We start from the raw sequence: 27731 nt of genomic DNA on the forward strand, positions 1-27731 counted from the left end.
GCTTCCCTGTGTGTACTGGCTTCCCTGTGTGTACTGGCTTCCCTGTGAGTACCAGGGCACTCACCTCACAGCATCCCTACCACAGTAATAATACATAAACCCAAAAATTGGCTTTGTTGACAGATGTAGTTAGGAATTAAAGCTCACAATTTGCTCAATTTTCTTTTTCTTAAGAAAATCTGGTTTTACTTTTTGATAATGGTGGTTTGAATAGGTATGGCCCCATAGATTCATGTCTTTGAATGCTTGGTCCATAGGGAATGGCACTATTAGGAGGTGAGGCCTTGTTGGAGAAAGTGTGTCACTGTGGGGGGAGGCACTGGGGTCTCCTATGCTCAAGCTCTGCCCAGTGTGGTGCCCAGCTGCCTGCAGATGCAGATGCAGAACTCTCAGCTCCCCAGCACCATGTCTGCCTGGATGCTGCCATGCTTCTGGCCGTGATAATGGACTGAACCTCTGAACCTGTAAGCCAGCCCCGATTAAACGCTTTCCTTTGTAAGAGTTGCCATTGTCATGGTGTCTCTTCACAGCAATAAAACCCAAACTTAGACAATAATTATGTACTTTTTTTTTTCTATCTGGTGACTCAGGGCCACTAACATCTCTTATATATGTTATATTAATATTGACTCATTTGGAATGAAAATAACATTTTCTGACAAAAAGTTAGGAAAATATAGGGCAGCACCATCACTGCTTGCTTCATGCAAGAGCGATGGAATACATTGTACATAGATCCGCTCATTTCCATGAAAGACACGGCAGCCACAGAGGCGTCTCTCCGACTCCCTTACATCCTGGAGACAATGCAGAGTGGGAATACCCTTCTCTTTATTTGTCAGAGTGAAAATGGACCCCTTTTGATTTTCTCCCCAACACGACCCCTTGAGCCGCTCTTTCTGACCATTGCACTTGCTAGTCTTGTCTTCCTGTCAAATCTGGACATTTTGTGGCAGTGTTAAGAATCCTTGTGTGACAGTACACATGTGATTTCCTGGCCCATCTGTGGCACTCATTGCAACATTGCAACATGGGCATTTCCATTTTGGGTTCCTCAGAACAGCTCTGAGTTTGTCCCTATTCATAAGATGGGTTTCTGGAACCCGTCCTGGATTAGACCTCTAAGAGCTAACAATGGTGGTCCCTCTATGAGGGTGCTATCCAGCCTCTTGGCAAGTTCTAGCTTCTTCATAGAAGAGTGAGGCACACACTTAGACCACACTTAGTCCATAGACCCACTTAGATGCCCCACTCTGCCCTACTGCTACTTCTTATCAATCTCTGCCATTTTCTCAACTTCCAGAAATTCCCCTCTGTGATGCGGTGCTTAGCCCCACACCCTTCTCCATGTTTGGCACTGTTTCTTCTATAAAAGCCTTAGAAGTTTTGCATCAAAAGTTGTTCTGTGTCCTCTGGGATTTGGTGCTTAGACAAGCGGGTTCCAAGCTCTAGCAAGGGCTGTCACACGCTGGTGTGTTTTTCCATGGGCCACTCTCAGAAAATGAATTTGCTATTTGTCTTGTTGTTGCAACAAGACACCCAACAGAAGCAAGAAAGGTTTATTATGGCTTCTGGTTCTAGGAGGTTGTGGCAGGAACCGGTTTGGGTCAGGAGCAAGTCACTGGTCACACTGCATTAGCAGCCAGGACGTAGAGAACAAACAGAATGGCTTGACTGTAAAACCCCAAGTCCATCCACAGTGACCCACTCTCTTCAATGAGCTCTCACTTCCTAATGGCACAACCTTCCAAAACAGGGTCACCAACTGGGGACCAAGTGTTAAAACACATCAGTCTATTGAGGACGTGCTCCATTCAAACCACAACACAGTGGTCTGTGGTCCCAGTGACACCTCTTCATATTGCTGATTCCTCCTGTCATGAGTCCCCATGGTTTGACCCCTTTCTATCCCCATAAAACTGACAAGGCTGTCCCCTCCTTTTCCCAGGCTGCTCTCTGTCCCCCAACCCATGAGAGACTGCCCAGCAGTTTGATTCCCCAGCAAACTGTCTTTTCACCCACAGAGGTCTAGTTTTCACTGATAACTGTAAGCAGCTGAGATAAAAATACTTTCTAGGAGAAAGGATTTCTGGCTCTAAAGGGGATAGCAACCCCACTGGAAGACCAAGAGAGTCAACTAACCTGGACCCTTGGGGCTCTCAGAGACTGAATCACCAACCAAAGAACATACACGGGCTGGACCTAGGCCTCCCTGCTCATATACAGCAGATGTGCAGCTTGACCTTCATGTGGGTCCTGGACTACTGAAATGGGGTCTCTCTCAAAAGCTGTTGCCTGTATGTGGGGTATGTTCTACTAGCTGGGCTGCCTTGATGCACTCAATGGGAGAAGAAACACCTAACTTCAGAGAGACTTGAAGTATCAGGGTGTTGGGGAATGATACCTAGGAGAAGTCCCCACCTGCTCAGAGGAGAAAGGGATGGAGATGGGGGATTGTGGGAGGGAGTGACCGGAAGGGGGACAGCGAGTGAGCAGGATGTAGTGAATAAGAAAAATAAATAAATAAAATAAATAAATAAATAAATAAATAAATAAATAAATACCACTTTCAATGAGAAACTTTTTGTTTAAGCCTGCGTAACTCCTGACCGTTTCTTGGAGATGAGAACGGGAATCCCGTGTGTGGCAAAAGACAGAGTGCCACCATTGCAGGACACTGATGGAAGGAGCAGACACAGCAACAGGAAGGAGCTAGTCTGGGTCCACCCTTGTTGACTGTTCTTTTAGCTCCCAGAATTTGAAAAGACTCCCCTTTCATCTATAAATATAGAAAATATTGTGTTGTGGCTTGGAAGACTGCTCAGTGGGCAAAGCATCTGCCCTGCAAATGTAAGGACCGGAGACTCCCAGCATCCATGTAAATACACGGCAGGCCGCCTGGTGTCTCAGCACTCAGCAGGCAGAGACGAGGGATCCTGGAACAAGCTGCCCAGCTAGGCTAGCCAAATCACTGGGCTCCAAGTGAGAGACCTCGTCTCCATGTTTAAAGTAGAAGGTGATAGAAGACACCCAGTGTCAACCTGTGGCCTCACACATAGTGTTCATGGGAGACACGAACACACATGTCCTCCAGCACACATGTGGGAGCACATCCACACACGCGTGCACAGCCACACACATACAGATGCCATGCTCCCCCTTGGGGTAAGGGACTGAAGGTGAACAAAATACATTTTATGCTATTCTCCAAGGACATGTAAGTAAGAAATTTTGTTGTATATGTGTTCATTTCTGTATTTTTTGTATAACAAGTTCAAATTTATAAAAATAAATTTTAGACTTTCATGTACCTTTCATATAGATTTACTAACTCTCAGCCATATCATTTCTGTATTAATACGTAAGATTGTTCGCCATTAAATGTTCCTCGCAGACTGTAAAAAAAGAAAAAGTTCCCGTCTTAGCATCCACTTTCCCACCTATAAAGCACAGGTACTTTATCAATATCCAAACACCCTGATAAATCACATTTAAAAAACAAAGCAAATAAGCAATTTTTAAGGGTCTGGAAAGACTGCCCTCCCCATTATGTGCATGTTTCCCGTGTGCTGTTATTTGACCACACATGGAATCCAGGACGGACACATTCAACAAATGCTCACTGAGTGAATGAGAAAAATATGCAATGCCCCTCAAACATCTGAAGCCAGCAGCTGATTACAGAATTTAGAGAACGGTGCTAAGAGGGCTGCAGTGGGGACCTAGCATTTGCCTAACTGAAGACCAACTGGCTGCTTTTGAAAACTACAGCCAAGCGGGTGGGAGGTGGGGAAGAGCTGGACGTTCCGTAAGCTGCAGTCACTGTGTCCTGTGCAAATGAGGGGAGGAGATACACTGGAAAGGGGGGGGAGTGTGGACTAAGAGGGGTTAGGGGAGGAGAGGGCATGGGGGAAGCGAAGGGAAAGGGGGGAGAATAAGAGAGAAAGCAGAAAGAGATGAGAAGGGATGGAGAGAGTGTGGATATGCCTCTGGCTCTGCGCCAAGGCCTCTGTTCTCTTGGGGCTAGCTAACCTGGTCACTGGCAGATATATGGTCTTTTGAATATAATATTTTGTTTCTAGCCCTAACCTTCATAGGCCTCTATTGCCTGGATCTGAAATCATTTTGATGAAAGTATCAGGGGCTGTGGAGGTTCTCAGTGGGTAAACGCCTTGCCATGTACTCAGTGAGGACCCAAATCCCAGAAAGCATCCATGTGAAAGCTGGATGAAGCAACTCAACTCATGCATGTAACCCCAATGCTGACGGTACGGAGACAGGGGCATCCCAGAATTCACTGGCTCTCCAGCCTAGCCAAATGGGTGAGCTCAGGTTCAGTGAGAGACCTTGTCCTCAAATGGGGAAGACAGCAGCAGTTGGCCACCTGCCTCCATACTCACACACACACACACACACACAGATACACACTCACATACCTCTACCTCTCTGTGCTAACTGTTCTCTATGAACAGCATGAAAGCTAGAAGGCTCATGTTTTATTCTAAATAAACTTGCAGTTCTTTAGAAGAAACGTCCGTCTGTTCAGCACCGTCCACGGACCTGGAGCCAGTAAGCGCCTGTGAGGATGGTGGACTCACCCACTTTCACCCGGCCTGTGACCTCCCCTTCTGAGTTGCGAGCACTGACTGTCACGTTCTGAGTTGACTGCAGAAGCAGAGATGAGTCCTGGAAAGGATTTACAAAATTAACGAAGTACACCTTTATATTTGCATATAGTTTATATTTGCATTCTATATCACTACACACACACATACACACATACACACACATATATATATATTGCAAATGTATGGGATCCCAGTGATATATATATATGTATATATATATGATTTGCATATATATGATTTGCAGTAAAAATTAAAAACTGAAATTTATATTATTTTCAGGGTATAAATCTATTAACTTTTAAAAATAGGTTATAATAATTCTTTGAGTTGAAAATGCTGCTCCTGCCATGTTAATTAGTTGTCAAGGCAAACGGGTTCTAATGAGCATTGTACCTTTGCCAAGCCTCCCATAGTGGGGGGTTATTGTTTGTTATAGTTTGTTGTCAGTGTTATTTATGTCTGAGGCATTTGTAGGGGAGAGATCAGAGAATAGTTAGTCAACAAGAAATTCCACACTGCTTACTGTCAAAGTGCAAAGATTTCTCCCAATAAAACTAAAAGCCTAACACAGAAAGATAAGGACCACAGGAGCCCCCAGCTGTGTGATCTGAAGAAGACTGTCACTTAAGAGGTGGGGAGGGTGGAGGATGTTATCAGTGGGTATGAGTTACGGTTCAGCAGGAACCAGATGTCGGGGGTGCTGTGAAGCACCAGTTAACAGCCTAACATAGTTCACATTGTAGCAGTGATACACTACAGAATTCAAAAAGCTAGAAGACATCACTTTTAACGTTTCCACAAAAAAGAAATGATAAATTTTGGTGGGAATATACTTGACCTAGTTCCAACATTACCCAATGTACCTATGTGTTGAAAACATCCCAGGGTATTCTTTAAAATGTAAGTTTTGGGGAGGCGAGATGTCTCCATAGATAAAAAGCTTCTCGTGCAAGACTGACCACCTGACTTCCATCCCTGCATCCCATCATGGAGGCGGAGCAACAACTTCCAAACATTGTCCCCTTCCAACACACACACCACAAACACCACAGACACACACACACCACACACACACTCATAGTAAATAAAAATGTTTGAGAAATACGTAATGTATGATGTGTGTTTCCTGGTGCTTCATGAATGTGTGCTTGAGAAAGGCCACCATGACTGTGCAAACTCAGGTCCTCATGCTTGTGAAGTAGGCACGTTATCAACTGAGCCATCTCCCCAGCCCCACACACTGCTTTAGAGAGTGCTACAAAGCCAGAGTTAGAGGCCAGAGCAACGTTCATGAAGAAGACATTCTTTCAGCTCAGCACTGTAGATCGGTATTGAATGGCAAACTCTTCAGATCGATAAGGAAGCTCACCCTCTAGGACTTTATAGAAAACCTCTCCCTAGAAACTCATGACTAACACACTGGCTCCCACCGGTTTCTGAGGGGCAGATCAGTTCTGCCTATATTAGTATTGTTACAAATTGCTGTGCACAGTTAAGTTCATTGTTTCTGTATTTTATGTCCTGGCCGACATCGATGTCACATTGTGAGCCCTTAATATGTAGTTGGTTTTCTGACTTATTTTCTAATTGCATTCCTTGTTCTTCTAAAGCATTCTGGAAATGGCAGCCTGATAAAAATATAACTGAAGTTGCTCGTTCTAGAAAGTTCCATTTGCTATAATCTATTTACCTGACTTTAGTCTCCAGGTCCTGAGGGATGACTTGGGAAAGTGGGGAGAATGAGCTCTCATATTTTAATTTATTCAGACCTGACTTTCTAACAAAAGCAAGTGCTAATTTTCCTGGTCCTCATACAGCAGAGTTCTTAACATTTCCAAGTATGTATTTCAAGTAGTCTAACATTTCCTACTATGGTTAATGTGAGCGCACTGCAGCGATACGCTCATATCTGATTCATGCATGAATCAGCCACAGTTACAGATCCTCTGTTATAAGCTCCTCTGGCCAGCAAGATTCCTAGGAGTAATACAACACCACCCTGGCTAAGACTTCACCTAAGTTCTGCCCACCCTAGAACCTCCCCTTTGTGTCAGTACTGACTATGACCCTTGAAGTACTCTAATAGACCAGAGCGTGGCACACATGCCTCTGGGGCCTTCCCCTTCCCCTATTCCCTCGGCCTGTTAGATCACATTCCTAAAGCCAGCCACCAAGGGCTCTTCCCTTATTTGGCCACTTCTTCCCCCTGAGGCTGACTACCAGGTTCTAGCTATCAAAGCACTGAAGTCCAGCAATCAAAAGGCACCTTTAGCTCACCTAATTAACATACCCAATCAAAACAAACCAACTCATCCTGGCCAGGTGGGAGGTGTGAGGGGTGAGGGTCTCCCTCAACCATCATAAACTGCCATTTGCCCATGGGTCTTGTCTGTCTTCTCTCTATCTAGAGGCAATCCTTTGTCCCTCCAGGTCAAATATCCCTCCCCACCTCCCCTGTTCTTCTCCCTTTCTCCTTTGCCCTCTATCTCCTGTCTTTGTATCTTGCTTCCTGTTCTCTGTCCTTCTGGGGCAAGTAAGTTTCCTTTTGCTGAGAACTTGTCTCAGGGTGCACTGTGCTGATACTGGTCCTTACAAGTCTCATTCTGCAGCCGGTAGGACACCCTGGTGGATGTTCTGACGGTTCTTTGTGAATAGCTTTACTTCAGTCTCTGTGATTCTTTTTTTTTAGTTCCATGGAGGCTTTTCATAGTGACTGGGGTGGAGCTGCTTACGGTGCGTCTTGGGCTCACAAACCTCTGAGTAGCACAACTAATCCAGAATGTCTGTATGACTGGAGTCTCTCCCGAGATCCTCAGGGAGCCCCGAGTGCCACAAAGCAAGGCTGTTCAGATGCTTGCACCAGTGGATGGATGGTCAATTGTTCTGGGTAAAGATGGTTTAATCCTAAATTACTTCATTTTTCATGAGCTAAATTGCTGAGGCTACTAAACTCAGAGCAGAAGCATTTAAGAACAAAATCTTTATACTACATGTTCTGTAAATTTAGTCTACTGTCCAATAACACATTATTAGACAGAATATATCATGAATGTTTATACACACCTACTTGCTAAAAATCCTCTCTGAAAAACAGGATTTCTGTGCTTAACTGTTACTTATTTTTCACAGATTATGTAAAACACAATCTTCTTACCGCTCTGGAGCGTACTTCTTTGACGTACAGCGGAAATAAAAATTCCGACTCCCCTTCCAGGCGAAGTCCATCTGCTGTAACATGCAAGTGACCCATTCCTATCTGATAAAGAAAAGAGACAGGAAGTTTCCACTGATTTATTTTTTGCTTCTTTTCAATTAACTAAAATTACACATGCATCTTCATACATTCCTTTCATTTTTCTGTATTTCTCCTAAATGTCTATTTGAAACTTTAGTTGCTTATATTCAATATTTATTTGAAAAATTTTTTGTAAGTATTAAGATCTATATGAGAAATGTGTATAAGATTTATCAAATAATTTTATGATAAACTCCTAAGACCCATGACCATATTAAAAAAATAAACATTGATGATTGATTGGTTGATTGATTAATTGATTGGTTGATTGATTGTTTGATCGTGGCCACATATGCGCCATGGCATCTATGTAGAGTTCAGGGAACAACTTGCAAAAGTTGGCTCTCTTCCTTGGCCAGGAATCAAGCTCAGGTTGTCAGGGGTGGCCAGTCCCTTTGCCTCCTGAGCATCCCTCCGTGTGGAGAGCAGAGTGAGAGGATATGTAAAGAACAGAAGTCCTGGTGAATGTGTATGTTTGGCAGCCACTTCAAGAACCCAATGTCACAGACACACCTATGGGAGGGTCAAAGCCTTCCTCCAGGCAAGGATCTGATGAAATTGGCAGAGCCAACCTCTCTGGTTCACATCCAGATGTTGACAGTGTGCAAAACCCAGCCACTGCAGCTTCCCCTCCCAAATAATTGCAACCTGAGACTTCTCTCCTACTGAGACCTCCTACAGGAACAAGCTAACTCTTCCCCTGTGCAGTGCACAATGGACCACTGAGGAGGGTGTGGTGTAATTGGTACTGCCCCAGTGGAGTGAGCACAGCCCATCAATCCCAGCTTTTCTGAACATGTCTGTCAGTCTTCATTCCCTCAGCACCCTAGTCAGGCTTCCAGGACCAAGCTGTGCTGGCCCTGACACCTTGACTCTGCTTTTTAATTTTTAAATAAAGATATAATAAATGGGCTCCTCCGAGGCATACAGTTCTTGTAGTTTTAGCCCACAAACGTATATACTTATGCGAACCACCAGCACAATTAGGATTCACATCCCTCAAGACATCCTAAACACCCTTTTTAAGACTGCATGTTCACTGTGTTCTTGATGAAATGAACATTTATTGGAGAACTTTAGCTGAGAAGCACTTTCAGGAAGAGAGAGTCGGTGTTCCAGGGGCTGTGTTCCCTAAGTCTACAGTCAGAGAGGGCCAGTAAAACAAAGACAAAGCACCAGAGATCACAGTGACCACCCACAGTAAAACCATCTGGGGTTACTCAGCTTCGTCCCCTGTGCATTCCTGGCCACACTGGGCCACTTCTTCCTTCAGCGTGGGTAGCCTTGGAAGGACCATACTACACGCTCATGCAGCAGCACCGATTCCCATGCTCTGAAGCACAGCCCTGGGTCCTGGCCATCACCAGGGTCATCCTATCCCTGCCATCCTTGGCATGCATCCCACCCAAGAATTCAAGAAAGGCCTCCTCCATGTTGACTGAATGGGCATTATCAATTTATTCCCCACATCTCAAGGAGGCCCGGAGCAGGGGAGGCGGCTGCCTCAATGCTGAGATCTGAATAGAGACAGTCTAGGAGAATCCACGATTAGTACAGCTCTGTGACCTGAGACAGGAGCACTGTGTCGGGGATGAGCAGTCCCGTTGTCCTCATCCCCCTGGACACTTGATAGAGACACAAATCATGTTATGGAGTAAACATCTCTCCGTAGCTTTCAGAAGAAACTCCTTACAGAATATAGTTTTTTCCTTCTATAGTGTTAGAGATAGTTATAAGTCAGTTTACAGATATCTACCTCTGTTTTTTAGCTGTTGCATACTACCCCATAGTATGAATGCAACATCTGCTTATTGTTTTTATTGTTCAAGAATTTCATGCATGCATACTGCATTTTGGTAAAAATCTATCCCTTTCTCTCCATTCCTCTCCTATCCTCTACTTTTCCTCTCCAACTTCATGTGCTCACAGAAGACTTTAATCTATTATTTTACTTGAATAGGAGTGATGCTGGATTGTAACATTTCCTCCCAAATTTTATAAAAATAGAACAGTCACCTCAGTGCATTTGCTCAGCCCAGGGAGTGGCATTATTAGAAGGTGTGACCTTGTTGGAGTAGGTATGTCACTGTGGATGTGGGCTTTAAGACCCTCATCCTAGCTGCCTGGAAGTCAGTATTCTGCTAGCAGCCTTCAGATGAAGATGTAGAACTCTCAGTTCCTTCTGCACCATGCCTGCCTGGATGCTGCCATGTTCCCACCTTGATGATAATGGACTGAACCTCTGAGCCTGTAAGCCAGACCCAATTAAATGTTGTCCGTATAACAGTTGCCTTGGTCATGGAGTCTGTTCACAGCAGTAAAACCCTAACTAAGACACACCCACTCCTAAAAAGGTCATCTAACCTTTCATTTCTATTCATCCTCTAGGATTAGAAAATATTTATTGAGGACCTAATTGCATCCAATAAACGGGGATATGGATAAGGAAGCAAAAAGTACAATATCCTATTGGTTCCTTAGGTTTTTTTATGGCAAAAAATGAGATGTAACAATAATGTAGACAATTAAAGGCATATTGGAGTGTCTGACGACTGCATTGTGGGACTTAGCTGAGCTAAAAGGGTGAGTCTTCAGGGAATTTTGTTTAATGGAATGTGAAGGATAAACTGTGTCGTAGATTATACAAAGAAAACAGGTTTGGGACTCTTAACAGCCCAAAGCACAAAGAAAGCCTGGTGTGTGAGCTGGGTTCTGAGTTCAGGCAGAAGATACCACGCCTGGAAGGAAAAGCTCAGGCAGCTGTCCATGGTGCCTTTGCCTTCTTTATCTTCATAACATGGTTACTCAGAGGACAAATGGTACCAACTGGCAAGCTGAAGACACAGGCTGTAACAAAAAGCCTATTTGTATCATCAGACACCTGTGATCACCGGGTTTGTTCTGATGACCCCAGAGATGATGATACATACCTGCTGCACATGGTGAGATTTATCTCTCTCCTCCAAACTCAGCCTTGAGGATATCCTGTCCCCTTAAACAGAGAATGACATTTGCCAGACACAGTCTGTTCTCTGCTTCAATCCCATCCTGGTAATGGTAACACTTAAATCAAATCTTTCAATTTGGTGTTTAGACTAATAAACTATAACACTCTTTAGAAAGACATAAATAGCCTGGGAAGAAGCCAAGATGATAGTTAAAATTCCAGAGTGCCATAGTTTTGTTTTGTTTTCTTTTTCTTTTTTTTTTTTTTTAGAATTATTTATTTATTTTATGTATGAGTACACTGTTGCTGTCTTCAGACACACCAGAAGAGGGCATCAGATCCCATTAGAGATGGTCATGAGCCACCATGTGGTTGCTGGGAATTGAACTCAGGACCTGTGGAAGAGCAGTCAGTGCTCTTAACCGCTGAGCCATCTCTCCAGCCCCCTTGTTTTCTTTTTTTAATCATAGACTCCATTCTTTTGAAAGGCAATGAGAAGAGGCAGAGAGTTTATGGCGTCCATGTCAGACCAACAGCATGGGATGACAGTCGGGCTAGGCATCGTACAGGCAGAGTGGAGGAGGGCAGGCCATTCTCCAGTGCTAGCCAGCACAGTCCTGGAAAATGTCATCAGATTAGTGACAAAGAGCTGCTAAATGAGGCCATCGCCCAGGTTAGACAGTTTAGTGAAGAATCAAGAACTCAGAGGCTGAGCATTCAGCTCAGTACCTGGCGTGTGCAAAGCCCTGGGTTATGTCCTCAGCATAAAGGAAGAAAATAAAAAAGGTAAGGTGACAAGGGAGGGAGGGGTCACTCCTCCAGTCTCTGTTCCAGGCTACATCACATTGCCTCTCCTTCTCATGTGCTGCCCCCTGCAGGCACTGACTGGCACTGTGCCTCTCCTCTGGCCAGTTCCTTCAGATGCCTGTCTCCAGCTGAAGGCATTGCAATGGGCAAAAGAGTCTTAACATATCCCAATGAACAAGCCACTGAAGTGTGATATATGGACTAATTTTCATATAATTATTGCCATGAGATTTTCAAAACACAATGCCTCCTCCCCCTTTATAAGGACAAAACTCTAGTTGTAAAATACAGAATATCCTGACATTTGGGGAATAATTTGTGGAGTTTGTCTTGATTTTTGTCTTTCAAGTTTAATGAAGGAGCAAAGATTGACAGAGGAATATAATTCTAGTAGCTCATATGCCTCCTCTTCTATTGGATGAAGCAAACCATAGGCCTGCCCACACACGGGCCTCACGCTCAAGTTACAGCGGATGTGTTCCAGCGGATAAACATCATGGAGATGTCTTAGAATTTTGCCAAGTAAGTTATTAAGAAGGAATAAAGGTATTTAAAAGTGAAGGTTTGTGACCATGTAAAGGCATTTAGTGGCTATTATGATAACCATCTAATTGATTCTATAATTCTGTGCAGATAATCATAAAGTTAGGATTCAATACAGAATTTTTTCTGTAATAAAACAACAAAGGTTTTATGTGATTAGGAATCTGGGTCCACAAAAATAAGAAACTAATATTTAATTAAAACCCACAAGCAAAGTATATGTGCATAAAATCATCAGTTTTATACCAGGAAGGACCACAGAATCATTTGTTATGTCAAGTGCCTTAGAAAAGAAGGAAGTTGTGGTGATTTGATGGAGTCCGCCCAACAGACTCAGGAGGTAGAATCCTTGGTCCTCACCCAGTAGGTGGCATTGTTTTAAGAGGTTTAGGAAGTGCAGCTTTGCTGGAGAGAGTATGTCACTGGGGGTGGGCTTTAAGATGCTATAGCCTTCCTCACTTACTTCCAATTCACTCTCTACTTTTGCCGTTGAAGATGTGAGCTTCTAGTTTCCTGCTCTGGCTACCACACCTGCCTGCAGCCATGCTTTCTCACCATGATGGTGGAGTCATATCCTTCCAGAACTATAAACCCAAATAAACTGCTCCTTCTATAAGTTGCCTTGGTTATAGTAATTTATCTCAGCAATATAAAAGTAACTAAGGCAGAAGCAAGGGGCACTGAGGTAAATACTTCACTCAAGCTTTCTCACAGAGTTGGTACAATTTTTTTTGAGAGTTTTGATTTTTACTGCATCTCCTGTTAACTGTCACATTCTAAAACATGTCATCACACCTCTGAAGGGGCATACAGTTACTGGAAAGAGTCCCAGAGAGCCCCCTGAGGGGTTTCAATCACATCAACATAGAAGAAGCTCTGGCTTGACATGTGCTGGAGAATGGAAGGACCTGGCTGTCCCCCACTGCTGGTGGTCATGGAGAGGATGACTCGGTGCTGTACCAGGCTCCATCACAAGACGAGGTCCATCAATGCTCAGTTCCACACCAGCATGCTCACTGAAGAGAACGGGTCTCAATTGAAATATCTAGATTGGGGGCTGGAGAGACGGCTCAGTGGTTAAGAGCACTAACTGTTCTTCCAGAGGTCCTGAGTTCAATTCCTAGCAACCACATGGTGGCTCACAACATCTGTAATGGCATCAGATGCCTTCTTCTGGTGTGTCTGAAAACTATTACAGTGTACTCATATATATAAAATAAATAAAAAAAGAAATATCTAGAAATATTCTGGATCTCAAGCTCAGGAAGATAGTCAATTCTTGAAGAAAATGATGTGGTCTTGCTTACAATTTCAGGGGCTTTGACTCAGCATGCAACATCATGAAAGCCATGGCCATCAGGAAACGTACAATGACATCCATGTTGGTGCATAGGATCTGAGTTACCCAGGGGTAGGAAAGGATCTTATTAGACCAATCAGTCACATCGCAACACCATGGTAGAAGATATCAGTTCCAGAGAGATTTTGAGAGTTGTGAGTAGGATTTTAGAAGAAACGCAGAGGTGATTGGGGGGTGGGGTGCTAGGTATTGACTTGAAATTTTCATGCACATTGGGTAAGTGTTCTTCACTGAGTTGGACTTCCATGCCAAATACACAGACACTTTTGGCTTTTTGAGACAGTCTCATGTTGTCTAGGGTGTCCTTGAACTCACTATATGCCTGATTTACTTTGAGCTCCAGATCCTCCTGCCTCCTTCCACTATGTTCTGGGATTACACATGTACACCACCATGCCTGGCTCAACTGTAGAATCTGGATGCTCTCCCAGGATCACCATACACTCACCAAAGCCCAGGGTCGGCTGCATATCTACATTCTTTTCTGAGTTTTTAATTCTCTCCAAATTACACCATCTTAGGTTAAAATAAAAATCATCAGGATGTTATCTAATTCCATTCCCAAGCTCCCAATGAAGAATTACCAACTACTTAATGACACTTATCTAAGGAAATGCCCATAGAGGCTTCTAAAAATGCTGCACTCTACTGCCCAGTGATAGATTCTTAATTGGACAGTTCTTGCTGGCAGATCTTCAGTAGCTACAACTGACAGAAATTAGTTTCAAATCTGTACGGATGAATCCACCTGGAGTTTGCCACCTTATAGAAAGAGAAATGTCACCCATTACAACAATAAATGACAGTGAACACTACTAGCCAGTGGCGTATTTTATAGAAATATAAACTTAGTAACACTTGGCATTATGATTCTGTTTTATTTATTCATCCCCTTCCCCAATAAAAATGCTCCCCAGATTTAATTTTTAAGGTTAATATAGTTACCTTGGCATCACTAATTTTATCTTGCTATAGTTATATTCATTAAATGCTGCAAAATAATCATGAATGCGAAACTATCAGTGACTATAAAGTTTTAGAAGTTTCCTCCATAAGAATTGCCTTGCAGTCACATGTTGGGGGGGGCAGTGTGGGTACAGGGACAGTAGCTTAGGCCCACATACCTGCAGGCAAGCACTGTACCACTGAGCTGGAACCCTAGGCACACACTGACTTTTTTAATGTCCATTTACACAATTGGCTTATCTTATATAGTAACTGCCATGGAATCTTCTAGCACCTCGGCCCTCAGCATCAGTTGTTACATTTCCCAAGTATTTGCAGTCAGCAGTAATTGTGTGCACTGGTATTACATGGAATTTTAATTCTAAGGATTAGAATGTGTGAGGTGCTGTGACGTGAGTCCTTCAGAAGGCAGAATCTGGGCTCAGCCTTACTGAGCTCCGTTCCTTCTCACAGTTATTGTGTTCACATCTCCTGTAGATCTGTCCTTTCCAATTGTCAGCACTCTTTGTCATCCTTTGTGACTTTATTCTGACAGTTTTTGTCACCTTGAAACAACATAGAGTTTTCTGAGAAGACAGACCCTCAATTGAGAAAATGGCTCTATTACATAGAGCTGTAGGTAAGCTTGTGGGGCGTTTTTAGTCAGTGACTGATATGGGAGGTCCCAGCCCATTGTGGGCAGTACAGACATGAAAGGTGGGCCTGGATAGTGTAAGAAAATAAGCTGAACAGCCATGAAGAGCAAGCCAGTAAGCAGCGCTCCTCCTTGGCCTTTGCATAAGCTCCTGCCTCAGGTCCCTGTCCTGACTTCCCTCAGTGATGGAATGTGGTCTGAGAGCCACGAGATGAACCGAATTCCTTCCTCCCCAAAGTGCTTTTGGTCATAGTGTTTTATGACAGCAATAGTTTAATCACTGACTAAGCTGTCTTTCTCCTGATTTCCCTTTGAGTTTGTCTTGGTGTTAATTTTGTTTTTGTTTTTTGTCATTTTCATTTTTGTTTTAAGTAGTCTCACTCTGTAGCTCTGGCTTGTCTTGAATTCTTGACTCTCCAGGCTGGCAACACTGAGATTACTGACCCACACCACCATCCTAGAAAGATCTCCAAGTGGAATGTGTTAGGTCCCAAAGCACTCCTCGGAGACCACCACTCACATATGCAATTAGCAAGAGTGTTTTTATTTCACAAAAGCAAGAAGCCTGCATGCAGAAATCAGCCACTTACAAAAATGGCAACAACCACAGACAAAGGCATGAAGCCTTTTTAGAGGGAACTAGGGGAATTTTAGCTAGGGTTAGGTAATCTATAACTTCATTGGTGGGCACCAGGAATGTTACAGGGATTTCTGATTTGCTTGTGTCCAGTTGGTCAGTGAACTGCTGTCCTGTGTCACGAACATTTAACCACAGGATAAGATATCCATACCATCTAAGGCTGCCCAGCACAGCATCCTGAAATAAGATATTTCCCCATCCTTTTGGTTATCTCCAGGCTGTTCTTTGGATGAGGGATTTTATGGCCTTGTTCCTGGAATTTATGGCCTGTTCCTGGAGCTCGTGACTTATGGCACAGCTGGTACATTATTAGACAGTAACCCTAGTAAAGAAGGGACATTGGCTTATATATGAATAAAATAATAATAACAATAATTAATAATAAACTCAATTCCATTCATTTGGTAAAGACCCAGAGTAAGACTGCTGGGTCATGTAACAGCAAAATTTTTAACTCTTAGTGGCTGGCAAACACTTGCCATAGTGGCTACCAACAATGACCAGGGTTCCAATTCCTCCATTTTCTTGCCAAAAATTGTTCTTTAAAAAAAATCTGAACAAAATTATTCCTTGTTTTGTAACAGAACAATAGCCACCCTGATAGGTGTGACGTGCTCTTAGTATAGTTTTGATTGGTGTTCTTCTGATGATTAGTCATACTGAGCAACTTTTCATATACCTATTAGCCATTTTTGGCTTCTTTGAACAACTATCCATCAGGGTTTGTGCCTATTTTCCAAATTGGATTATTAATGTTTCTGCTACCGAGTTGCGAGAATTAGTTATATATTTTAGACATTAACCCTTTATGATGTATAAGGTTTGTAAATACTTTCTCCAGTCTGCAAGCTCTCTTTCTACTTTCTTGATTTTCTCTTTACTATTCAGAAGCTTTAAAACTGATATCATCCTATTTGTTTCCTACTGGTTTTTAAAATGTTTTCAGGATCATACGCAAGGAATCATATATATATATATATATATATATATATATATATATATATATATATGTATACATATATATGTTATTTTCCTAGGAGTATGATCATTTCAGGCCTTAATCTTGAGTCTTTAATGTGTATGCGCTGATTTCTGTGTGTGTGGTCTAAGGCATGGATACTTTTTTATTCTTGTGAATTCATGCTTTCCTGCATTGTTGTTGAGGGGACCACCCTTCCTCCACCACTGGACACCCCACTCAAACCTCCGTTGATTCATTACTGGGGTTTACATTCTGTCCTATGGCTCTAACAGATCTTTATTGCTTAGCATTGTAACTTGTTTCCTTTTTTCTTTTTTTCTTTTTCCCCAAGACAGGGTTTCTCTGTGTAGCCCTGGCTGTCCTGGAACTCACTCTGTAGACCAGGCTGGCCTCAAACTCAGAAATCCGCCTGCCTCTGCCTCCCAAGTGCTGGGATTAAAGGCGTGCGCCACCACTGCCCTGCGTAACTTGTTTCTATAACAGTGATTGCGAGTGATGTTTCTAAATTAGGTCATCTTGTCAAAACTGACCTGCTCCGGGCTGGAGAGATGGCTCAGCGGTTAAGAGCACTGATTGCTCTTCCAGAGGTCCTGAGTTCAAATCCCAGCAACCACATGGTGGCTCACAACCATCCGTAATGAGATTGGATGCCCTCTTCTGGTGTGTCCGAAGACAGCGACAGTGTACTCATAAATAAAATAAATAAATAAATCTTTAAAAAAAAAAAAAAAACTGACCTGCTCCTTTGGCTTCTCTATGGTCTATGTGGATACAAATCTTTAGATTGTGTGATGGTTTGAATAAGAATGGCCACCAAAGACACACATATTTGAATGCTAGTGGCACTGTTTGAAATTATTAGGTTTAAAAGGTGTAGCCTTGTTAGTGGAAGTATGTCAGTGGGTGTGGGCTATAAGGTTTTTAAAAGTCCATGCTAGACACAGTCTCTCCTCTCTCTCTCTCTCTCTCTCTCTCTCTCTCTCTCTCTCTCTCTCTCTCCCTCCCCCCCTCCCTCCCTCCCTCCCTCCCTCCCCCTCCTTCCCTCCCTCCCTCCCTCCTTCCCTGCTACCTGCTCATCTGAATGTAGAACTCTCAGCTATTTTTCCAGTATATGTCTGCCTGTGCTCCCCGCCATGATGATGGACTACGCCTCTGAAACAGTAAGCCAGCCCAAGTTAAATGCTTTCTTTTCTAAGGTTTGACATGATCGTGGTGTCTCTTCACAGCAATAGAAAACTGACTAACACAGGTTATATTTTTCAATTTCCATAAACAATGCATCAGAGTTTTGATAGGGTTGCATTGATTCTGGGAATAACTTTTGGGTTAGGTTATATGGAAAGCTGAAGAATATTTAGGTTTGTATGTTTGTTTCTTTTTTGTTTTGGGGGGGTTGTAAAAAAATATTTTTTTGAGACAAGATCTTGCTATATAACTCAGACTGGCCTCAAATTCACGATTGTCCCGCCTAATCCAGGTGACGGGATTACAGGTGCTTGCTAACATTCTAGGCCCCAAGTATAGTACATTTTTTAAACCTCGTAACATGGACTCCTATTTCCTTCCATCTGTTTATACCTTTTAAATTTTTCTTTCATCAGTGTATTAAATTTGTGTGAACAAGTACTTACTTCCTTAGTTTTCCACTAGACATTTTATTCTTTCAGATGCTATTGAAAATGGGATTGTTTATTATTTCCTTTCCAGCTAGTCTGTCATTTATTTAAAAGAATAGAAATTAGGACTCGGGGACTTTATCTGGACTTTAGAGACATCCAATGTTGCAAAGCTGTGGAAACAAATTATACATCTAGGAGTCACAGGAGGACACCTTGTGCATGACTGTCACCTACCCATGAGGTCTCTAAACAGCCTCATCAAGAGATTCAGCACTGGAGTGGTCCTTATAGGAGCTGCAGACTTGGGAAAATGGGAAATAAATACCCAAAAATGTTCAGGTGAGCAACATGAATCAAGCCTACAGGCATGCTGAATCTAACAGATCAGTTGTTAATGATACTCTATTTTATACCTACAAAGCAGAAATATTACATATTAAGATTTTCTCAGAATAGAAAAAAATTAAAGCACGAGTTAGTAAACAATTTGTGGTCTTACAGCTATGATGTTTCCAAAACAAAGACTCAATCAAGCTCATGTCCATGAGAACAAAGAAGACCATGGCAACTTCTGATCCACCTCGTGGAGGTCACAGCCTGCACCTTGCCACATTCCATGTATGAGGTGTTTTCCTCCACAGGAATGTGTCACTGATGGTGTGCAGGGTCCTTAACAGAATGAGACATGCTAGCATCACATTTATGGGCTCAGAAGACAAGAAATACAAACCCTAACCCACAGAAGGTGCTGGGCTTTCAGGAGAAAGTTTAGTGTCTGGCCTTTCTATCTGCACGGGAGCATTAAAGCCCAGCACCTCTATTGTTTAATGTTAAATACACTCGTATTTGTAACCTTTACTTACATATAATTTATAATAATTTCTAATATATGTATGTAAGTACAATTATATACAAATATAATACAAATATACAATATTTGAATACAACATATTGGATATACAATATAATACAAATATAAAATACAAATAATAAATGTATTCAATAAGCCTTCTTAAGCTATATTTTAATTTTATGAGTATATTACCAGAATGTGTAGAAATACAAATGTTTATTATGTGAAGTGAGTAATGGTAGCTATTGGCTTAAACCGTGACATGACAGAAACAAAGGCATAGAAAAATGTAGGGCTCAGTAAGTGCGCTTTACACTAAACCCCAGACTGTAGCTATCACTCTTGCTTGGGAAGAGGCCAGCCACACATCACACCCTCAGCTGCCTGGAGAAAACATACTGACTAGACTGTGATGTTCCTCACAGTAGTGTTTTTATCTCAGTGGATAGGTCTTGTGCTCAATTCCCAGCACCACGAAATAAACAAAACGGACATAAAATATCAAGACACATAAGCTTGTGCAAGCATTTTTAACATATGGGACTATCTAGAATAGAGTGAATTCTGTAAGACCGCTGGCATTTTATTTACTAAATCTGTTATGAATATTAAAGTCTTTGCACACATTTATGCGCATCAGCACAGAATGTTGAAAACATGCAAATGTTGCATCGCTCTGGCTTGGGTGTGGTTTAAGTGTGTCCACCAAGGCAGTGGTTCTCAACCTGTGGGTCAAGACCCCATGTGGGTCAAATGATACCTTCACAGGAGTCACCTAAAACCATTGGAAATGTCAGGTATTTGCATTATGAATCATAACAGTGACAAAATTACCATAATGAAGTAGCAACCAAAATAATTCTATGGTTAAAGGTCACCACAGCATGAGGAACTGTGTTAAAGAGTTGCAGCATTAGGAAGGTTGAGAATCACTGCTCCAAAGGCTCCTGTGTTGACAGCTCAGTCATGGGGCGGTAGCTTTCTGGACTTTTGAGAGGTCATGGAAGGCCCTTGGGTCAATGGCAACTTGCACTTGAGAGAGTCTGAGATATTGGTCAGGTGGCCCCTAGTTGGCTCTCATGGGAGGGTTGTGATAAATCCCCAGCTGGGCCCCATCCAGTCTGGCTTTTTGTCTGCTGATTGGATTCTTCCTGCCATGTGCATTCTCATACTCACCCCCTCCCCAGGCATCCTGAGGTCCCCATCAGACCTGAACCTAAGTTCTTAAACTGCCAAAATTATGAGCTGAACAAACAAGCCTCGTCTTTAGATTAAGTTGTCAGCTTTAAATGTGACATGTCTACAAACTCCCTACCCCAAAGGCTTGAGGAACACCAGCGAGGAGGAAGCAGAAAGAGTGTAAGAACTGGAGGATGGGAGGGGCTCAGGGAAAGCTCTCGGGCAAGGCATACCCGTTGGACTATGGAACGCATGGTAGTTGTGGTTAACTGCACAAGATCAAGCCAGCCAAAATTCTGCCATAGATAGGTAGACGATCTCTGGGCCACAACCCTTACTATGGAGCTAGTCAATGGATAACTGCTGAAGAAGAGTCACTCTTCTTAGAGGCTGTGGCCACTGAATGGCAGACGTCCCACACTTCAGTGGATGGTCCCACACACCTGCACTTGTGGGCAGCACTAACTGGATTTAGTGAGTTACAAAAATAATTTTATAATAAATATAATAAAAATAATAAATAAATAAATAAATAATGATAAATAATAATAAATATAATATAAATAATATATTATAATAATAATATTATAATATATTAATGTAATTAATATATTATAATATAATTATAATAAAAAATAATAATAAATAATAATGAAATTGGGAGTTGGATCTGTTAGAGAGATACGGAGAGAGTTGTAGAAGGGGAGAGGGATAAAAACGGTCATATTTTAATGTATACATATTTAGTGTATGCATTGTCAAGAATAAAGGGAAATTAAATAAAAAACTAAGTGAAAAACAAACAAAAATCTTCTTCTTTAAAAACAAAGAAGTACTTGCCTCAGGTACTTCTTTATAGTAATTTAATTTAGGTGAGAGCAGGCATGCAATCGCTAAACTATAGGACTGATGGCATTAGGAAAATACAGCTCTATAGATTTTAATCTGTAACGGACCACTAAGACATCTTGACAGAATCAGCCACAAATTCAAGATTAGAATTCTCCTACCTCACATAGATAATGACTAATGGAAAATATAATGCTATAAATAAAAAAAAATCTTACAGTATAATTTACAATGAGTCAGCGAAATAAAAAAAAAAAACCATCATTTAGCTACTGAAATCCTGACATAGACAGGAAACTTCTATCCATGCACTATCAAGGAAATAATCCAGCGAACACATTAGGAGCATGCTCAGAAAAGGGCGACACTCACTGGAGAAAACCACATCACTTTCAGAATCCAGATTGTGAGAGCGAGGTTCACAACAAGGATGGTGAGCAGGAGAAGAACGAATAGGTACAGGCAGCGCTTCCTCCATCCATAAATGCCAATCTTGTAGACATGCTGGTTCTCAGGCCTCTCTATGTGAGTGCCCTCGGTGACCGTGGTGTACTCTTCTCGAACCATCTTCTAGGGGAGGGGAGGAGGGAGAGCACAGAACTTAGTTGTCAGTACTGATATATCATGAGTTTAGAAAACAATTTTACCCAAGACAGAAGCCAGGTATGATGTGTACACCTGTAATCCCAGAGCTCCAGAGGGGGGAGGGGAGGGGAGCAGGAGTTCAAGGGAGTCCCTAGTTTCACAGTGAACTCAAGGTCAGATACAGAAGTCTCTATCTCAAAGGAAGAACAAATGGGGGGGGGGCTATTATTACATTGAAGCATGTTGTACTGTTTCAACCACAAGAAGATATTTAATTTGTCATTTAAAGTAATTTGGATGTGACCAATTCACTTAAAATCCAGTGGCAGATTTTAATCAATTACATACACACACACACACACACACACCACATACATACGCACACACATAGTCTATGGCTTTCAAAACTCTGCTGAGCTGAACTTGACATTGAAGCATCAACCTTTAAGTCAAGTTATCAAACAGGAAAAAATTTCAAGTTGACAACCATATATTTTTTTAATCTAATTACTCAGTTTGATTCTGAATAGTTAAATTATGTCTTTTCTCAACTAAATTATTCAGAATTATAAATTATTTTTAACAAGATGCCTACTACACCCATTTTTGCCAGAACTGAATCCCAAACAGGAGCCACGTTCCTGGCGAGTTGTGCATAGGTGGCGGGCTGTGTCCTGAGGAGTCCCCAGGTTCACTGCACTCACGGGCACTTCTGGAAAGAGGAACATGGACACGTACCTTCCTTGGTCACCCTCACCTTTGCATCCGTATCTCTCACATAAGTGATAGCATAGACCCACTTCCCAAGTCCAACCCATGTGCTACACACCACCCTTCAGGAGCTTGGAGACATTCCTGCTTCTCCCTCATTTGAGCCGCATTTACCTGAACCATTTCCATTGGCTGTTGTTAAATTTGCACCAGTTGTACTACTTATTTATGGGTTTGTTTTGTTGTGTTGTGTTGTGTTTTTTGAGACCCTTTGTGGCCCTGATTGGCTTCAAATTCATGGCAATCCTCTGGCCTCTGCCTCCTGAGTGCTGGGATTACAGCCATGAACCACTGTGCCCCATTCTTAATATTAGCACCAAGTTTTATAATTGCCTCTTTAATATTTTCGCCTAAATTGTTACCTGCTGATGTCAGCTGCATCGTATTAAAAAGACCTTTCTCCAGGTGCTAGAGAGATGACTCAGCACACTCACTGCTCTTCCTGAATTCAATTCCCAGCTCCCATGTGGCAGCTCACAACTGGCTGATGCCCTCTTCTGGTGTATAGATGTAAATGCAGGCAAAGTACCCATACATAAAATACATAAATAAATAAATCTTTTTTAAAAAGTTTGGCTCTCCCTTAAGAAAAAAAAAAAAAGAAAATGAAAAAGAAAGAGCAGACCTTTCTTCTTAGAAGTGTGAGTTGAATGACCAGGTAGCATACAATATAAATAGCATTAAAAATTATGCTTCCTGTTAACCATCCTTCAAAGTATGTTGATGTTGTACCTAACTATTAATGACTTTAAATGCACTGCTCAAATATTAATATCAGGTTTGGTGGGGGGGTTGTTTTTTTGTTTTTTTTTACTAAAGAGCTGATTTTGTTGTTTTTACTGACACCAAATGCCTATGAAAAAGAACCCTAGAAGTTCTGATACTGGGCACCACTGGGTAGAACACCAGTTCCCCAGGGCTTTGAGGTCATATAAAGTGGAACTCATGTTGGCAAGAGATCATACTAATCTAAAAACACAGAGTGCTCCGTGATCTATTTATAACCTCGGACACAGTAACAGAGGGAGTGAACATTCTGAAATCCATACTTATATTCAATGACATGGAAATAATTTTGTGTTTAATATGTATATATTGATCAAATTTTAATTTTATAAACTAGTTGTAAATAATTTATGTTAGCATTAAAAATTATGCTTCCAGTTAACCATCCTTCAAAGTATGTTGATGTTGTACCTAACTATTATTGACTTTAAATGCACTCCTCAAATATTAATATCAGGTTTTGGGGGGGTTGTTGTTGTTGTTGGTGGTGGTGGTGGTGGTGGTTGATTGGTTGGTTTGGTTTTTCAAGTCAGAGTTTGTTGGTATATGTTTGGCTGTCCTGGAACTTACTCTGTAAACTAGGCTGGCTTCAAACTCAGAGATCTACCTGCCTCTGCCTCCTAAGTGCTAAGATTAAAGGCGTGCACCACCACTGCCCTGCCCTAAATATCAGTACTTTTAGAACCTGAACATTAGATATAAATCATTAGTGTTTTTACAAAAACATCAGATTTCCTACATTTTTAAATTCATAGCTATTTGCTATTTAAGTAAAGCAATCGTACAGGTATTCTATCTTACACATTCTCTGATTCTCTTTTAAGAAATTACTTATTTTATGTGTATGTGGGTCTTGCCTGCATGTGTGTCTGTGTACCATGTACACTCAGTGCCCATGGAGGCCAGAAGAAGGTGTTAGATGCTCTAGAACTGGAGTTACAAATGCTTGTGTGTGCTGAGAATTAAACCCAGATTCTCTGGAAGAGCAACAAACGCTCTTAACCACTGAGCTATCACTCCAGCCTCATCTTTGATTCTTATTATATAGGCAAATGATTGAATGTATTGCCCATCCTGTCTTGCTAAATATAGGCTGGCCAATAGCATTCTGTATTTCAACCAGCCCTTACTTACTTGTCTGCTCAAGGCAAGACACTTCGAGGAGTAGGCAACCAAGATGACTAACATCTGAGTCATGCTCCAAAGGAGTTAGTATCACATGATCTTACAAGGAGCCAGATGTGGGGATGTACACTTACAATTCTGTCACCTGGCCTCTCAGACAGTAGAGACTTGAGTTCAATGTCAGATTGAGATACACGGCAGTCTTTCAAACAAACAAAAAACCAAAACACCAAACTTCCACAAGGGAGGAGGTGTAGGCATAATTTTCTCTCAACTCTGGAGACCTCTTGGTGCTGCTTCTAATATATTGGCAAGAATTTGACACTGGGGTAGGACAAGAAAGTAGGCTCAAAATCTTGATCATCTTGATAAGTCCCTGAATACCATGGGACCTTTGTTTATGCCTGGATTGTTCCTTGACTACTTTGTTTATGCCTTGCTTATTCCTTGACCACTTTGTCCTTGGCCTGGAACTGATAATATTCTTTGCATGTACCTAGAATGATAGGAAAGCAGACTGGGAAAAATTCAAGCCACTTCAGCCCTGGCTGGAGTCATACTATAATGTTATCTAATTGTCTTGTCTTTTCTTTAATCCTCACTCCCTCCCTCAAGACCCTGTTGACTGACTGAGCATGTTTGGTCACTCGACCTACTTTAATAAGCATTCAACTCCATCCCCTCCCCCCTAGCCCACCACCCACCAGAGGCAGTGGAAGAGAAAAGTTATTAGGACATGGAGGAGGTAGAACTATTTAGAAATAGTTCTTTGGGGGCAGGTCCAGTCTTCATTATCAGGATATCAGCAGTTCACTCCAGTAGCGAACACCAAATACAATCACCAGCTGCAGTCCGGTCCTCTCAGCAGACACCACACACGAACTAGCAAAGGTGGTTCAATCCAGAAGAAACCCCAAGACTCACCAGTGGGCCAGGGGCTACAGAAGTGGCAAGATGCCACAGGAACCTCATGAAAAGTTCTTTGGTGAGTTTCTCTCTATGGGGTCACCACAAGCTTAGCTCAGCGTTTCAATGTAAGGCGAACCAATGCTAACCAATGCGTTAGTGAAGAATAGTGAGGTGGAGAAAAGTGAATCAATGCTCGTGCTCCTACTGTCTGTGGGTCATATTTATATTCCTTCATCATGCGTCCTTCCACATGTCTGCTTTAGCAAAACATCTTTTCACCTGTGTTCCCAAGCAAAACATCACTGGACATAAATGACTTTCCAAAGACAACAGAATTTTCTACTTCAAGGAGGTATTTTTTATAGGCTGGTTAGATTCTTGAAAAATTACAAATTCAATGTTATCTAAGAACTCAAAGGGTGACTTAGGTAGTTAACAATTACAGAATATATTAGGTCCCCATATCTGGCAGGCTATATACATAGCTGTGCATTGGTGTTCCTCCAACAAAGCCACGCCCACTCCAACAAGGCCACCTCCTAATAGTGCCACTCCCTATGGGTCAATTGCAATCATTTTTAGTCACTCCTCAGCACCCATAGGTTTGTAGCCATATCATAATTCAGAAATGCATTGAGTACAACTTTAAAAGATTCCAGAATTTATAAGTCTCAACCCTGTAAAAGTCCAAAGTCTCTTGAAACTCATGCAATCTCTTAACTGTAACCCCATGTAAGATCAAAATGAAAAAGCAGATCACATGCCTCCAACATACAATGGCATAGGATATAAATTACCATTCCAAAAGCAAGGGAAGGGAACATAATGCAGAAATACTGAGCCAAAACAAGACTGAAACCCAGCTGGACAAACTCAAACTCTGCATCTCCATGTCTGATGTCAAAGTGCTCTTCAGACTCCCAAGTACTTTCAGCTTTGTTGACTGCAACACACTTCTCTCTCTTGAGCTGGTTCCTTTCCCTGTCAACAGCAGATCTCCTCAGCAGGTATCCCATGGCTCTGGCATCTCCAACATTTTGGGGTCTCCAAGGTAATCCAGGCTTCATCTGCACAGCTTCACACAATGGCTTCCCTGGGCATCCCTACAGGGACTCTGATGACACAATCCTAAGCTCAACAGCTTTCCTTGGTTACAGAAGGAGATAATTCCTTTCTTCCATCTTTGACTCTAAGCCAGAGCCATGTGGCCAAACCTGCCAAGCTCTGCTGCTTGCTGGGATTGGAACATGGGCCCTCATTCAATTACATCTTCACCAGCTTTCTGGTTTTGATGGCTCCCTTCACTGCCAAAGCTTGATTGTCCTGAAACTCACTCTGTAGACCTGGTTGGCCTTGAACTAAGAGATGCATCTGCTTCTCCCTGCAGAGTGCTAGGATTAAGGGTATGGACAATGACACACAGGTCTAAGCTGTTCTTTAATTTCTTTCACAAACTGGAAGCTTATCTGGATGTGAACTTGCCTTGAGATCATCACTCCTTTTATTCCACTTAGTATCAGGCTTGTCTTTAATCTGTTTATCTCCTTTAGCTCCATTCCACTTCCTGGTTGCCCCTTTTCTCCTCAAAGTGTACGTTTTCTATTTTTCCTTCCACAGTTCGCTCCTTTTCGTTACAGATTTGCATAAGAGTGACCACTAAGGACCATGTAACAGAGATACATACTAGGTTGTTTTTGAGATTTCCTCTGCCAATGAAATTAATTCCAAATTCTTCAATTCAGTTTCAAAGCAGGCTTTTTGGACAAGGGCAGACAGCAGCCACAATCTTTGCCAAAACATCACAAGAATGGTCTATTGGCCACACACTAATATTTTTCTCCTCTGAAACCTCTTGAGTCAGGCCCCCACAGTTCATGTTCCTAGTTGGATCACCCATTAAGCCCCACTTAAAGTACTCAACTGCTTTTCTAGTCCAAAGTCCCAGTGTCCACATTCATCCAAAGCACAGCCAGGCCTATCTCCTTTTATGGGGTCTCCAAGGTAACCCAGGCTTCACCTGCACGGCTTTACACAATGGCTTCCCTGGGCCTCCCTACAGGGACTCTGATGACACAATCCTAAGCTCAACAGCTTTCCTTGGTTACAGAAGGAGATTCCATAACCCCTTTCTTCAATGTCCCAGTCCTTGGTACCAACTTTTATATTAGGTAGGGTTTGATTGCTGTGAAGAAACACCATAACCATAACAACTCTTATAAAGGAAAACATTTCATTGGGGCTGGTTTACAGTGT

General features: G+C 42.1%; 1 protein-coding gene across 2 annotated transcripts in view; it reads right to left on the reverse strand.

The window, feature by feature from the left end:
• Nucleotides 1-27731, reverse strand: part of Sgcg (sarcoglycan gamma) — a 66160-nt gene that overhangs the window by 15372 nt on the left and 23057 nt on the right. For both annotated transcript variants that reach the window (XM_028758684.1, XM_028758683.1), the window contains 3 exons: nt 21675-21872; nt 7783-7884; nt 4599-4686 (listed from right to left, as the gene is read on the reverse strand). In XM_028758684.1, coding sequence (XP_028614517.1) covers nt 4599-4686; nt 7783-7884; nt 21675-21869 — 385 coding nt within the window. In that variant the 5' untranslated portion in view covers nt 21870-21872. The remainder of the gene's footprint in view (nt 1-4598; nt 4687-7782; nt 7885-21674; nt 21873-27731) is intronic.

Source organism: Grammomys surdaster, unplaced genomic scaffold, assembly GCF_004785775.1.
Source record: "Grammomys surdaster isolate TR1022 unplaced genomic scaffold, NIH_TR_1.0 126219, whole genome shotgun sequence".
Classification (NCBI taxonomy): domain Eukaryota; kingdom Metazoa; phylum Chordata; class Mammalia; order Rodentia; family Muridae; genus Grammomys; species Grammomys surdaster.